Raw genomic sequence first — 13,455 nt, 5'->3', positions numbered from 1 at the left:
GATATGTGCAATCACGCAGATGGACCTCAAAATAGTTATACTGAGTAAAAGAAATCAGACCAAAATAAAAGGATATATACTATACAATTCGTTTATATAAAATTATTGAAAAATGCAAACTAATCAATGGAGACAGAAAGCAGATCAGTGGTTGCCTGGGACAAGGGTGGGGGTGTCAGGGTGGGGCAAGAGGAGGGGACAGGAGAAAGCTTTAGAGGGCAGTAGATATGTCCAATGTGACTGTGGTGGTGGTTTCACGCTGTATACAAATGTCAGAACTTGTCAAATTGTATGCTTTAAATACGTGTGATTATTACCTGCCAATTACATCTCAATAAAGCTTTTTAGAAATGGAATAATAAAATACTAAAATTAAGAGGATATTAGTGCTGTAAGTCATTATTCTTAAAAATATACATAATATAAAAAAAATAACTGGGATCTCTTGTCCCCTCCTGGCGTGAGCCGGGAGCTGTGTCCTCTCACATTATCTCTAAATAAAAGCCTGTACCTTGCTCTCCTAAAAAATAAAAAATTAAAAAAAAAAAATAACAATAGCAATACTCTGAAATTATAACCAGAAAGTTAGCAAAACTTTGTTTCGCTATGAAAAAGGATGAGGAGAATGTCTTGAAATAAAAGCAGCTGAAGTTCTCATCATAGCAGAGAATATCAAAAGTTGGGATTATTCTTGATTTTGATATTTAGAAAAATATGGGTTTTTCTTTTAAGTATGGAGGAACTTCAAGTTCAACAGATGTTAGCTCCTTAAAACAGGAGGCCCCACTCTGGTTAGCTAGTGGGGCCTCAGTGCTAATCTGTCAAAGGGTGTGGGATGGACCCGCTGGCTTCCCCAGTCACCTCCTGTGACTCTTCCAAAAACCCAGAGCCCGGAACCAGGTCAGCACCCCTCCAGGAGACAAATGAGATCTACCAGTCCCACCTTCCCTTTTCTGCTTCACCCCTGCCTCCTTGATGTCAAACTTAACATCGGTCAGTGATCAGCCAGCATTCTCACTGCTAAGTATGTATCTGAAGGAAAGGAAATCACTGTCGTGAAGACACACGTGCACCCCATTCACTGTAGCATTATTCACAAATAGCCAAGACACGGAATCACCTGAATGGCCATGAAAAAATGTGAGATATATATATTATTCAGCCAAAAAGAAAAGGAAATCCTGTCTTTTGCAACAATATGGATGGACCCTGAGGGCATTATGCCTAAGTGAAATAAAACAGAAAGATAAATACTGTATGATCTCACTTACACGTAGGAGCCAAAACAAAAACTCACAGAAACAGAGTATGGTGGTAGCCAGGGACTGGGAGCTGCAGGAAATGAGGAGACGTTGGTCAAAGGGTACAAACTTCTGAATAAATTCTGGAGATCTAATATACTGCATGGTCACTTTTCTTAACAATCCTTAACAATTTTATACTTAAAACAGTAGATCCTAAGTGTTCTCACCACACACACACACACACACACGCACAAAGCACTATGTGAGGTGACAGAGGTGCTAACTAACCTTATCTTGTGACAATCATTTTGCAATATATACATGTTTCAAATCATCAAGTTGTGTGCCTTAAACTTAATAGGTGATATGTCAGTTATATCTCAATAAAGCTGGGAAGAAAGGAAAAAAGCCAGCAATCTCTCAGGCTGGTACCACATATATCGTTCAGATCCATCCTGAGCTTTGAATCCCTTCACCTGAGAAGGCAGGGATTGGCTGCTTTCACATCCGCGGAGGGCCCGCGGCGCTTCCTCGCCCGGTGGGACGCTCGCGCTAGAACAGGGCATCTGGCACAGCTTTGCAGGCAGGCACGCTGGCCGCAGTGCTCACTCTGCAGTCACTACTGTGCCCTTGGGAAGACACAGATGGGTTCCGCAGGCTGTTCCCCAGTTAAGTGGGAATGAAAACGTTTACCTCTGTATGAAAGGCTTCCGCACAGCACCTGGCAAACAGCAATACTGAAAGACGCACGATTGTTGTTAAAACCACTGAGGTGGCGGCTGCTAAACCAGCGCCTGAGAGCTTGACGTTTGATCAATACTTTTCTTTCATTCATTTTTTCATTAATTCTAAAAGCTCTTTGGGAGAAAAACGTAACATGACATTGGGTGTGTGGTGAGCACTCAGTAATCCCTGTACATCCTCGGCCGTCACCACCCTCACTGGATGCCAGACACTGAGGACACAGAGAAGAACAGGGCACGGGCGCACTTGTCAAGGAGCTCTTGGTGTAAGGGACAGACAGAGGTTCACCCAAGGTGCCATGGCCCCTGGAGTCAGTGCCAGAGGGAACAGCTGTGGGGCCTCGAGGGAAGGATCCCGTGACCCCCAGGGCTGATGCCCCAGGCGAGCACTGCCCCTCGACCCCAGGCACTGCCACAGCTGCCAAGACGTGCCCCCGGAGCCCGCTGCCGAGGCTGCTGCACAATCCCGTCGTGGAAGCGACCAGAAGGCCCTGGGGCTGAGACTGGTGAATACGGGAGGTAATTCTTCAGGTCACACACCCGGGGTTAATGCAGAGCAGTCAGAGGAGGTGGGGAACCTCAGCTTCTGCCAGCAGCTCTGAATCAATCAGTCCTGGCTCAATGCCAGCAGGGGGGCAGTGGTACCAGGCCTTGGGATCTGGGTCAGAGGTTCCTGGTGAGCGGTGGGGAACAGTACTGCATGAAATGACCACCTGCCTGCTTCCAGCACGGCTTCTGTAATTCAGTCTCAACGTACATTCAGTCACATCCATTTTCTGAACTGTGGGCCAACATCGCTCTAAGAGCCAGGGATACAACTAGAAGATAGATGTGGCCTAGCCATCAGGGAATCTACCTTCCAATGAGAAGCCCAGAAGGCAGGCCAGGGAGGGCAGGGGAACCGAACCTGGTTCTGATTAGCCACACAGTCAGGGGACATGGAGGAGTCCACCATGACTGGCAAGCTGTCAGCCTGGTTAACTGGAAGAGCCAGGGAGCTAGTACTAGGAAACGGTGATCTAGACAGGAGGTTTGGGCAGCAATGTGCTAAGTTCCATTTGGGTCATGGTGAAACTCATGTGGCTTCTTCAGTTGTCCCTTTCTCAGTGAGAATAGACAGAATTTGTGGGAGGAGAATGGAGCCAGGGCCACAGAGTTGGAGTGCTTGGGCAAGGAGCCAGGGGACTTGGTTTCACGCCCAAGGGCACGGGGCCGCAGAGACCCTGGTCAGGAGTCAGGCAGCCTGTGTTCTCATCCGACACTAACCCTCCAACCCTGGTAAGTGCCACTTCTCTGAGTTCTTGGCTCCTTGCCCAATGCACAGGGTGGCCATGAATAATCTAGAAGAAATTTAGAAATTGTATAAGGCTATATAAATATAAGGGGTCAAGTCCAAGGCCCTCCGTGGGAAAGCTGAGGCTCCAAACGGTAATGTGACTTGCTCAGGGCCACACAATGGCTACTAGAAGACCATCGATCTGTGGTGCTCTACCCACCTGTGACACCTCAGTCCATCTGGGGACTTGCTGATGACACCTTCAGTCAAATACTGAGCCCCTCCTGGGACCACCCCAGAAGACAAGACTCTCAGACCCCAGTCTTGCCTCTGATATGAAAAGCCCTGTTATCAGCGTGGCCCAGGCCAAGGTCAGCCTCTGCAGGATAAGTTCTATCCCAGGTGGGAGACAGAGCAGGAAGCCACAGCCACCAGGACAACCCAGGCCCCTGTGAGCCCTGTACAGACTGGGCTGGCATCTGGGAAATGAAAAATGCCCAACTCTGAGCATGTGCTCCAAGGAGGTTTATTAGCATCCACATGGGGGCCCCCAGCTCTTGCCCAGAGGAAGAGGCTGTGAGCATCAGACAGGAAGATGACAGGCCCAGCACTTGTGCAGGTGGTGACGACTCTGCTCCAAGCACAGCCAGCTGACCCCCCTTGGCCCCTTACATCTACTCCCTAAAGAGGTAGGGCTGTCCTCTCGATAAAGAATTGAGGTCCCTGCAGGTTTCTTGACCTGACATCTGCCAGCCTCCAGAAATCTAGACCCAGGTCCTCTGTTTGCTGCCTCACCTCAGCCAGCATCAGCGACCACATGTCTGGCAGAGCCAGCCCCACCCTCACTTTGGCAGCCCCACCCCCCGTACCCCTGGGACCTCACAACTACAGTCTGGAGCAGACAAATTCGATCAGGTTCTCCAACTGCTCCTCCAGGCGCTGCTCATCTCCATGGTTCTCGATGACCCAATCAAAGCCCCCAAAGTTGTCCAGGCCACATTCTGACTCACCATCGTCCACCCCTGTGGAGAGACATGGTGAGGTCAGGTCCCATCCCTCCAGATACACACCAGGCATGGAGGCCTGCTGGCCCCAAATGGAGCCGCCCTCTTTGCCTCCCCTCCGCCACTCCAGAGCCAGGCTGCACCCACCCCAGAGGGCATCCCCATCCCCTGAAACACCATGAGAGCAGGTTGGGCAGCCCACAGCCACCTGAGCCCGCAGAGGGTCCCACTGACTTAATTCTTCACTTGCCACTGCCTACAGACAGTGAACTGGGTCATTTGACACCAGACAACCCAAATGGGCATTGTGTTTACTCTTCAAGTGGAGCTGGTTGTGTTGGTTTCTAGCTCTAAAGTTCTGATTCAGTCCTCTAGGGAGCCAGTGTGTGTCACCCTCATCTGAATGAGAATGATAATAACAACATTTATCTGGTGGCTATATTGTTACTATAAAGTAAAATAATGTATATAAAGCACTGCCGAAGGCCAGCTGTGCTGCATGCCCAGGAGATGAGCAGCCATCAGGAGTGGCCCTACCCCCGGATCCGAACACCCCCAAGTCAGTGACCAAGGGCAGGAGAGAGGCCTGAGCTATGCCTCTGAATTGCCACAGAGCAGGTCCTGGGCTCCCACCACCGAGGCTGACTAGTAGAGCTTCCTCTTGCTGTCCCCCCACTCTGTTAATCAAACAGGAGTGAGGTTTGTCAGGCCTGCCCTCTGAACTATTCTCAGTCCCCCACCAGGCTGGAAAGCAAAGGTGGACCACGCAGGTGCATCCCAGCCAGACCTCCAGAAGCCCGCTGGCCTAGAGAGGACAGCCCAGGGAAGGCCACCAGCCAAGGCCATGGGGGAACCTTTACCCCCAAGGACACCCTCTCCCACCCCACTCTACTTTCTGATCTGGGGGCAGTCCTGAGCCCCAGGCCTCAGAATCTTTTATAATCTCTCACTCACTCCCCGCTAGCCTGCCAGGGACACAGCAGAAGACCTAAAGTATAGGCATGGGTGGCCCTGGAGGACAGGTGGGGTGGCTGGCCTGTGTGTCAGGCCTTGGGAGCAAAGGCTGTGAGCAGCTCACCTGGAATGAAGACCCAGCCCCGCTGCTGTCGGCTCTGCTCTGAGGCCACCACTCGGACCGTCTGCATCACAGCCCCATAGGCCTCCTGAAACCACTGGATGTCGGACATCCTCCGTGTGTCACTCACCAGCTGCAGGGAAGGGACACAGGTGACCAACAGGACAGTATGCTGGCATTGAGGGGAAAAGGGGGAAAGACCCAGCCCCATACTAAATAAGCAACAGACAAAAGACCCAACCACTGGGACAGGCGCCCTTCCTCCCTCCAGACAGCCCTGCCTGATCACTGCAGCCTGCAGCCCGCCCTGCCCACAGTGTTTCCGCCAGGGACACACTCATGTTCTGTGATCACGTCAGTCAATAATGGGCTGAAATGGAGGCCTCAGGCTTTGAGTCAGATCAGCCAGTCCAACATATGCATTTTATAGATAAGCAAACTGAAGCCAGAAACAAAGATCATCAGACTGGTCACTGCTCCCAGTACCTTTTAAAATGTAAGTCTGATTTTTGTCAGTCCACTGCCCAAACCTCTTGAAGGTTTCCCATCATTCTAACAAAAAGCAAAGCCCTCGTCCCAGCTTACAAGTTCCAAGATCTGGCACCAATTTCCCATCATCTTTCCCCTCATTTCACTCCACTGCAGCCAACTGACCTCCTCTCTGTTTCTTAAACACACCAACCGTATCTCCTTAGGGCCTTTGCACATGCTACTCACACTGCCTGGAGAATCACAAGGTAGGCCTCACTTCACGGAGGTCTCCACTCAAATGTCACCTCTGCAGAAAGGCTTTGCCTACCATCCTGGCTCCCTTCCTGCCCCTCTGAGTCCTGATACGCAGTTTACTTTCCTCTGAGCACTAAGTACTCTGGAAATCACCACTATTTACCAGTTTATCTGTTTACTGCCTGTTCTCCCCACAGTCAGCTCCATGAGGGCTCTATGCCTGGCCCCGAGGGCACTGCCTGACACATGACCAGCACTCAGAGGCATGTCTCCAATGAATGAATGAATCAGAAAATAAGGAGACCAGTTGCTCTTGCCCATGACGTGTTCGATCACCCAGTTACTCAACAAGTACTACAGCAAACACCTACCATGTGCCAGGCACTGTGCTACGTGCTTGGGATAGTGGTGAGCAGAACAGCCCTGGTGCCCGCCCTTGCGGAGCTCATCGCCTAGCGGGAGAGCCAGACACTACACAAGCAGCTTCACAAATAACGCTGATCACAGCGCCTATCATCAAGCATCTCATCTCAGCACCACTGACACTGAACTGTCCCCCACACCTGTTCCTCCCACAACTCCCCCATCTCAGAAAATCATGACGCTATCTGTCCGTCCAGCCACTCAGAGCAAAAACTTTGGTGCCGTCTCCCGTCCTCAAATCCCAGTGCCGAAGCACCAGCATATCCTATTGGCTCTGCCTTCAAGATCTGTGCAGGATCGACCCGTTCTCTCCGCTCCACCGCCACTCGCCTGTCCTACGCAAAGACCCTCTACCTAGACCCCACGGCTTCCACCCTTACCCTCCCCCAGCAGGTAAGCCTTTTAAACCTTTGATCACATCATGTCTCTCCTCTGCTCAAAACCCTCCGGTGAGCCCCCACCTCACTCAGTAAAATCCAGGCTCTTTCAAAGACCTGCGTGATCTAACCTCACTCCTACCACTCACCCGTCACCCACAAACATCCATCCGGCTCACTCCTTTCCTTCTGGTTCTGCTCACACCATCAGGTCAGTCAGGCCTTCCCTGACAGCCTGAATACAGCAGCAACCCAGGCCTCCTCATGCCCTTGGCCCGCTTTATTTTGCTTCTTAGTATGTATCTACACCTGACATATTCTCTATTTATTTAGGGCCTAACTCCATCCACCCCCAGGCATAATGTAAGCTCCCTGACGGAGTACTTTTGTATCTATGGACCCCCAAACCTCCTGGAACCAGGTCTAGTAGAGGAGGTAATATGGGCCGCCGGAATGCATGACAAAGGGAAAGGGTGAGGTGCTTGCTGCAGGAGCACCTGACGGGGGGCATCAGATAAGACCTGGAGATCAAGGAAGGCTTCCCTGCAGAGGTGCCATGTAAGCTGAGCTGGAGCTAACCAGGGAAAGAGGGAAAGAAAGGGTAGTCTAGGCAGGTAGGCCAGCTGTTTCAAAGGTCTTGACTCTGGAAGTAGCTTGATTTATTTGCCGAACAGAAAGAACGCCAATGTTGCTACAGTTTAAGGAATAAGGTGGCTAGAAAGGTAGCAGGGCCCAGATCATTCAAAGCCTAGCTCAAGTGAAGGATTTTGACTGTGTTCATCAGAACAACGGGACAAATGGCTCTAAACAGAGAAGTGGAATGATCTGGTTTGTGCTTTACAAGGCCACTCAGGCTGCTGTGTGGTGAATGTGTCATAAGGAACAAGGGCCAAAGCCAGGCCCCACATGGACTGTCAGGTGGGAGATGGTGGGGGCGTGGACCAGGGGGTGGCAGTGCAGAGAAAAGGACACATCTCAGATATTTCTGGAGGAGCAGAGGGCTGGGGAAACCGGTGTTCTTAATGCTGCCATGGAGCCCACTTACCCAGACGGGCTGGGAAACGCCCTCCACAATCTTCCTGCAGAAGAAGCCCGGGTCAGCCTGGCGCTTCTCCTCTCCCCAGCGGATCATGTCCCTCCGATAGGCCTCCTTGTAGGTGCTGGCGTCCAGGAGCCTCTGGAAGTCCAAGCCATGGTCCTGCCCAAAGTACATTATGTCTATGCCACCAGCCTCTCGACCTTGCTGGTCCTCCTAAAACAGGAAGGGCCATCGCTTCCCTTGCCCGCCCTCCCTGAGGGCCAAGGAAATGGCTAAAGAGGCTGTTGCCTGGTCAGAGGCCTGCAAGGGAAGACCTGGAAGCAGAAATCCCGAACAGTGGCAGATGGAAGAAAGGTCTCAGACAATGCGGAAATCGTTTCAATTTGTCTTTAAAATGCATGATGTGGTTTTCTCTGTTGCAACAATTTTACCTTCCCAATTAATTTTGGCTTAAAGTAATCCTGAAATTAGTTTCCATGCCCTGGGCACAGGCATAGTCTTCAACCAAAGTGAGGAATCTGACAACATCTCATTCTATATCCTTCTACTACCCTTTCTGGCATTATTTGCCCCATCCAAAGCCCAGGAGACTTGGCTTCCTGCCTCTCTTCTCTCTCCCTCACTCCCTTCCTCATCCCCAAATTCCTGGCACCATTGCTGCAACAGCATCACACCATTTGGCTCAGGACACTCTGGGGCCCCCACCCGGAAGACCCCTGGGACAGAAGGGGCTGCACTGATCCCCCTTTCCCTCCAGCCCCAGAAGCTGGGTCCAGACCTGGCCTGCCCTTCTCCAGGAACACTGACAAGCAGAGGGGTCCCTCCAGAGGGCCCAGGATGGAAAGAGGTCTGAAAAATGCCACTCAGTTCGGGTTCCAGCTTCCCTGCTCACTCACTGCAGCAAGACCTTCTCCAGTGGGACTGTTTCTTCATCTGAAAACCGAGGGAGCCGTGACCCCGCCAGTCACTCACCCACCTGCACCCTGTTCCAAGGTAAGCACAGCAGCCACCTCTTGTTTGTAAACTAGTTTCCCATGTACTCTTGACCACAGGAGAAGAGGGGCCACCAGGAGCATTAAGGTCTGCTTGTCATTTCCCATTGCAACTTGAGAAACCAATGCATTAACATTTCATTTGGGGTTTGTTTTCTAATAGGAGGAGGGGATGGAGTGGGACTGGAAACAGCAGGGGCAGGCTGGCCTACCAGAGTCTCCTACAGAGGTTTTAAAAATGCCAACTCCTTCCTGGCTCATAGGTCTGAGTGGGGCTAATTTGGGATCTTTGGAAGTAGATCAGTGGTTTAGCTGATCCTCAGAGCTCTGGTTCTCTAGAAGGGCCCAGGCCCCACTGGGGAAGGCAGTCCCTCCTCCATAATCAGAATCGCTTTCCAGTCTGTCTACCAGATACAGGAACTTCTGCATCCCAATTTCCCCATTTTACTTGGGAAAGTTTCCCATTTAAAAAAAAAAAAAGAAAACCGGCAAACTTGTTATATGGGGATTCCCAGGCTGCTCCCCTAAGGATGGGTCTGACTCCCTGGTGGGAGAAGACCCAGTGGCCAGGATAACTTCCTGTGGAGATGGGGCTGTCACATGGAAGTGGGGGAACAATTTACTTTGTGTGGCCCCAAATGACCAAAGAGCCATGAGCACAGGTCCCTAGAAGGGGGCACCTAGAGGTCAAGGATAGAAATGTAAGCAATGACGGGCTCTTCACTGGGTGGGAAGCTGACCTCACCTCCAGGTTCCCTTTCTGAAGCCTAAGGTTCTAGGAGTTCCTGTTTGTTTTTTATAATCTTTTTTTTAATCCACATGGTTCAAAATTCAAAAGATAAACACTCATTTACATTGAAAAAATCTCTTTCCCACCCTTAGCTCCCCTCCCTGGAGGCAACCAATGGTACAGTCTCTTATGTATCCAGGCTTATAAGCATCCCAAGTACCTGTAAATATTTGTTGAATGGCCAAATATATGAGCAAATATATTTGCAATTTTTTCCTCATTTTTATACCAATGTACCATTTTCTATACACTGTTCTGCATCTTGCTTTTCTCACTTAACAGTGTATCTTGACAACTTGTGTCATTAAGTTTCTAAGGGGAAAATTCCAAGAGTTGTGGCAAGCCAGCTGAGCAGGACTGATGCATCGTGTCGTATTTTTTTGAGTACAGGGACACGTGCAGACGTTTGCTAATGATACAGCATCGGAGCTCCCAGCTCACACCTAAAGCCTTTCCTGAGCACATTTTCTTGAACACGCTCTGGGGAGGAAGCCTGAAGTGAATGAGGCCAATGGGAAAGAAGCTTAAGCTGAAAATGCCCCCAAGAGATCCACCAATAGAAAACTGAGAGCTGTCCACCACCCTGCCAGCAGAGGTCCTAGGAACACTGCTAGTGACTCAAGGAACAGCCTAGCAACCACAGCCAGGAGCTGGCCTCTCCCAACCTACCAGATGCCTCAGAGCCACCACCTACCTGAGCAAACTGTTCTTTGAGTGGACTGGAGAGCCGGAGGATCGCACAGACGTCAGCTCCGAGTCTACGTAACAGAGAGATCCAAACCCAGTTCACCTAGTTTCCAGGCCCCAAAAGAGAAGTCCAGAGGACTAAAGTCCCATTTCTGCTATTGGCATCTATGGAACCTTGTCAGGTCTCAACTTCCCTGATCCTATTTCCTCATCTGCAAAATGGGGATAACAATTTCTGTCCCGTCTCCCATAGGACTATTATGAAAGAGCCCTGAAACTAACAGGTAAAACAAATAAAATCACAATTACAGTGTGAACATCCAAGTCTGGAATATTCTGGGTCAGTTAGTTACTGCTGGGTCCCTGAACTAGTTCTCTCACAGTCAGGGTTACCTCAGTCTCTACTGACTTGGTCACCACAACATAAATAATTCATTCATTCAGTTGTTCAATTTACCCAACCAACCATTTGTTGGGTACTCTATTTGGGTCCAAGTGACACAAATGTGAGTAAGATACATGATTCCTTCCCTGACCTTTAGATGCTCACAGATTCACTTAAACACTGACATGGTGAGGTAGGTGTTCTTATTTCCATGTTTCAGGAGAGGAAAGTGACTCTAAATGAGACCGACTCACCCAAAGCACCATTACCAGTAATGAAACCAGTATTGGTAAAATATAAATAATGGCCAACATTCACGATTGCAATCCCAGTAGTCGGATTCTACAGCCTATGCTTCTGACCACCATTTGACTTCGATGTTTGAGGGGAAAGAGAAATGCAACTTTGAAAAAGGTGGTGGATACTTGGTGGTGAGATTCAGGTGGTGACCCCTACCCTGGGCTCCCTGACAACCTCTTAGAACCCCTGTGATGTCCCAAAGCAGCCTCCATCCAGGTAGCCCCCCCACACTGGCCTTCGAGAGGAGAGGAGCCCCACCCTTCTTCCTCCCTGGTTCCTCTACTCCCCTAGCCCGTGCCCCAGCAAAAAAGCTCCCACACAGAACATCTTGCTTTGAGAGAAAACACTGGGTGAACAGTATTATTATTCGGGGAGGCAGTGAGGTAGGTAAGCCCATTCCTTGGAGCCAGACTAAAGCTAAATTTGAGTCCTGGATCTGCCGATTACTTTGTGACCCTGGCAAGTTTGGGGCTTGTTTGTTTTAACTTTTCAGAGGCTCAGTTTCTTCAACTCGGAAATGGAGATACTGACTAACACCACGTAGTACCTAACAAAAGTGGTTCTGAGAAGTTAATGAAATCGTATGTACACACAGTGCCTGGCACACAATAAAGGCTCAGTAAACCCCAGCTATCAAGTGGTGTGCTGGGCAAGCATTTGCCTTTGGAGTCAGACACAACTGGGGTGTTGTCTTAGGCACATCCTTTATCTTGACTCAGTTTCCTCATCTGTAACAGTTACCAGGCAACAGTGTCGGAAGACCAGGAATGGTGTATAAAAATGGCCTTGTAGGTAAGTTATTAATGCCTCTTGGAGAGACCTACAGCTTAGGGTCTTTGGAAAGGTGGACGCCTCATCCTTTGAGTTGGGTGCGTGTAAACTGCGGGTTTATGTGGACAATGCTCCACCTCCGCCGCCCCGTGTTCTTCCTGCCCTGCAATCTGAGAACCCCTACTGCAAAGCTCACTGCATCACACCCAAACACTCCCCTCGTGTCACATTAGGCGGGGATCGCCCCCTTCCTCCTCCTTCCCCGCCCCATCGACACCTGCTCTGCAGCGCCTCGGTCACAAAATCCTTCCCGGACTTCCTCTTCCCGCTGAACAACAGCACCAGCCGCGGGCCGCCTCCAAGCGGGGCCATGGGGTCGCCACGTTTAGCGATCCCTAAAACTGACGCTGCTCCCTACTCCTCTCATCACGCCACCTGGCGCGGGATGGACGAGGCCACTTAGGTGGAGCCGCAGCAGAAAGAATTCTCCCGCCGTCTTCGTAGCTGTAGAAAGGCTGTCAGCCCGCATATGTGCTCCTGAACATTTTAGTTAATGTCTAAGCAAATTAAATATATAGAGAAAGAAGGTTAATTTCAGGGGCAGACTTCCACCCTAAAGAAACTCCCCTACCAGACTCATTTAGAACAGTCCAACCCGCCCAGAACCTGACGTCACAGCCCCGCCTTCTTAGTTGACAGCCGCGAATTGGACGCAACTATTTTCCTCCTAGGGGGATGGCGTCTTAAACTTCCCAAAGGTAAACCTGCATTGCTTTCCTAGCAAGCCTGCAAACGTTATCAAAAATGAAAAAACATGGCGATTTTTCAGGAGTTTTCAAAACTTCCTTTTAGCTTGTGCATCATAATACATATGCTAAAGCAAATCTCCTTTCGCCCCACAGTGAAAATGGGTCTTTCTGGGGATGAACCAAGCCTAAAATCCAGAGGGTTGTCTGGTGACGTCACACAGGGGCGGGGCTTAGCCTAACGCACGCTGTTTTATTGTTAACTAGGTTCTGTCGCTGAAGAGGCTGCTTGCAGGGCCGCCCCTTCAACCTTCCAAAAAAGTTTACATCGCTTTTCTAGTCGCAGCCTCCTCTCCACAGATTTTTGGAAGCGAGAGAGCTTGGAATGACGTGGGCGACATCAATAGCATAAATTAAGAAGAGGCTTTGAAGCCACCGCTGGTCGACATTACCTAGGTTAATCCAGAGTCCAGCTCCCAGCTGGGGGTAGAGGGGCCGAAGTAACGGGGACCGATCTGTCCCCTCCCTGAATTCCCACTTCTGCCTCTGCCTACAGCAGCAGCCAGCCAGTCCCACTTGAGTAAATGAAGATGTCTTCAGCTATGACTTGCTGTCCTGCAATTCTCTGAGCTTGTCAAAGCAGAGCTTGTAACCCATCACTGCCTCCACTTTATGAACTATAAAGTCATGTAGATAGAAAAGGTGAGGCGTGGAGACCTACTTGGGAGAAAGCATTAATTCCCCGAAAACTTAAAAAATGGCAAAGACACTGAGGAAAAAAAGGTCAACAGTCTGATCAAAAAGAACTTCAGGAAGGGTTTTTGTAGTTGCTGTTTTTTTTTTTTTTTTTGGTATCATTAATCTACAATTACGTGAG

General features: G+C 50.0%; 1 protein-coding gene across 2 annotated transcripts; it reads right to left on the bottom strand.

The window, feature by feature from the left end:
* Positions 1–3,773: 3,773 nt before the first annotated feature.
* Positions 3,774–12,312, bottom strand: PMVK (phosphomevalonate kinase). Of its 2 annotated transcripts, none has more exons than XM_036922337.2 (5): positions 12,110–12,312; positions 10,384–10,447; positions 7,914–8,066; positions 5,346–5,475; positions 3,774–4,285 (listed from the first exon to the last, which is right to left on the bottom strand). In XM_036922337.2, the coding sequence occupies exons 1-5, from the start codon at positions 12,202–12,204 to the stop codon at positions 4,149–4,151; spliced, it is 579 nt and encodes a 192-aa protein (XP_036778232.2). In that variant the 5' UTR covers positions 12,205–12,312; the 3' UTR covers positions 3,774–4,148. The 2 variants fall into 2 exon arrangements, with proteins under 2 accessions (XP_036778232.2, XP_057350954.1); XM_057494971.1 differs by lacking the exon at positions 12,110–12,312 and adding an exon at positions 8,686–8,890 and having other exon boundaries at positions 10,384–10,432.
* Positions 12,313–13,455: the final 1,143 nt, after the last annotated feature.

Source organism: Manis pentadactyla, chromosome 19, assembly GCF_030020395.1.
Source record: "Manis pentadactyla isolate mManPen7 chromosome 19, mManPen7.hap1, whole genome shotgun sequence".
Lineage (NCBI taxonomy): Eukaryota > Metazoa > Chordata > Mammalia > Pholidota > Manidae > Manis > Manis pentadactyla.
This window is presented reverse-complemented; position numbering and strand designations above follow the sequence as displayed.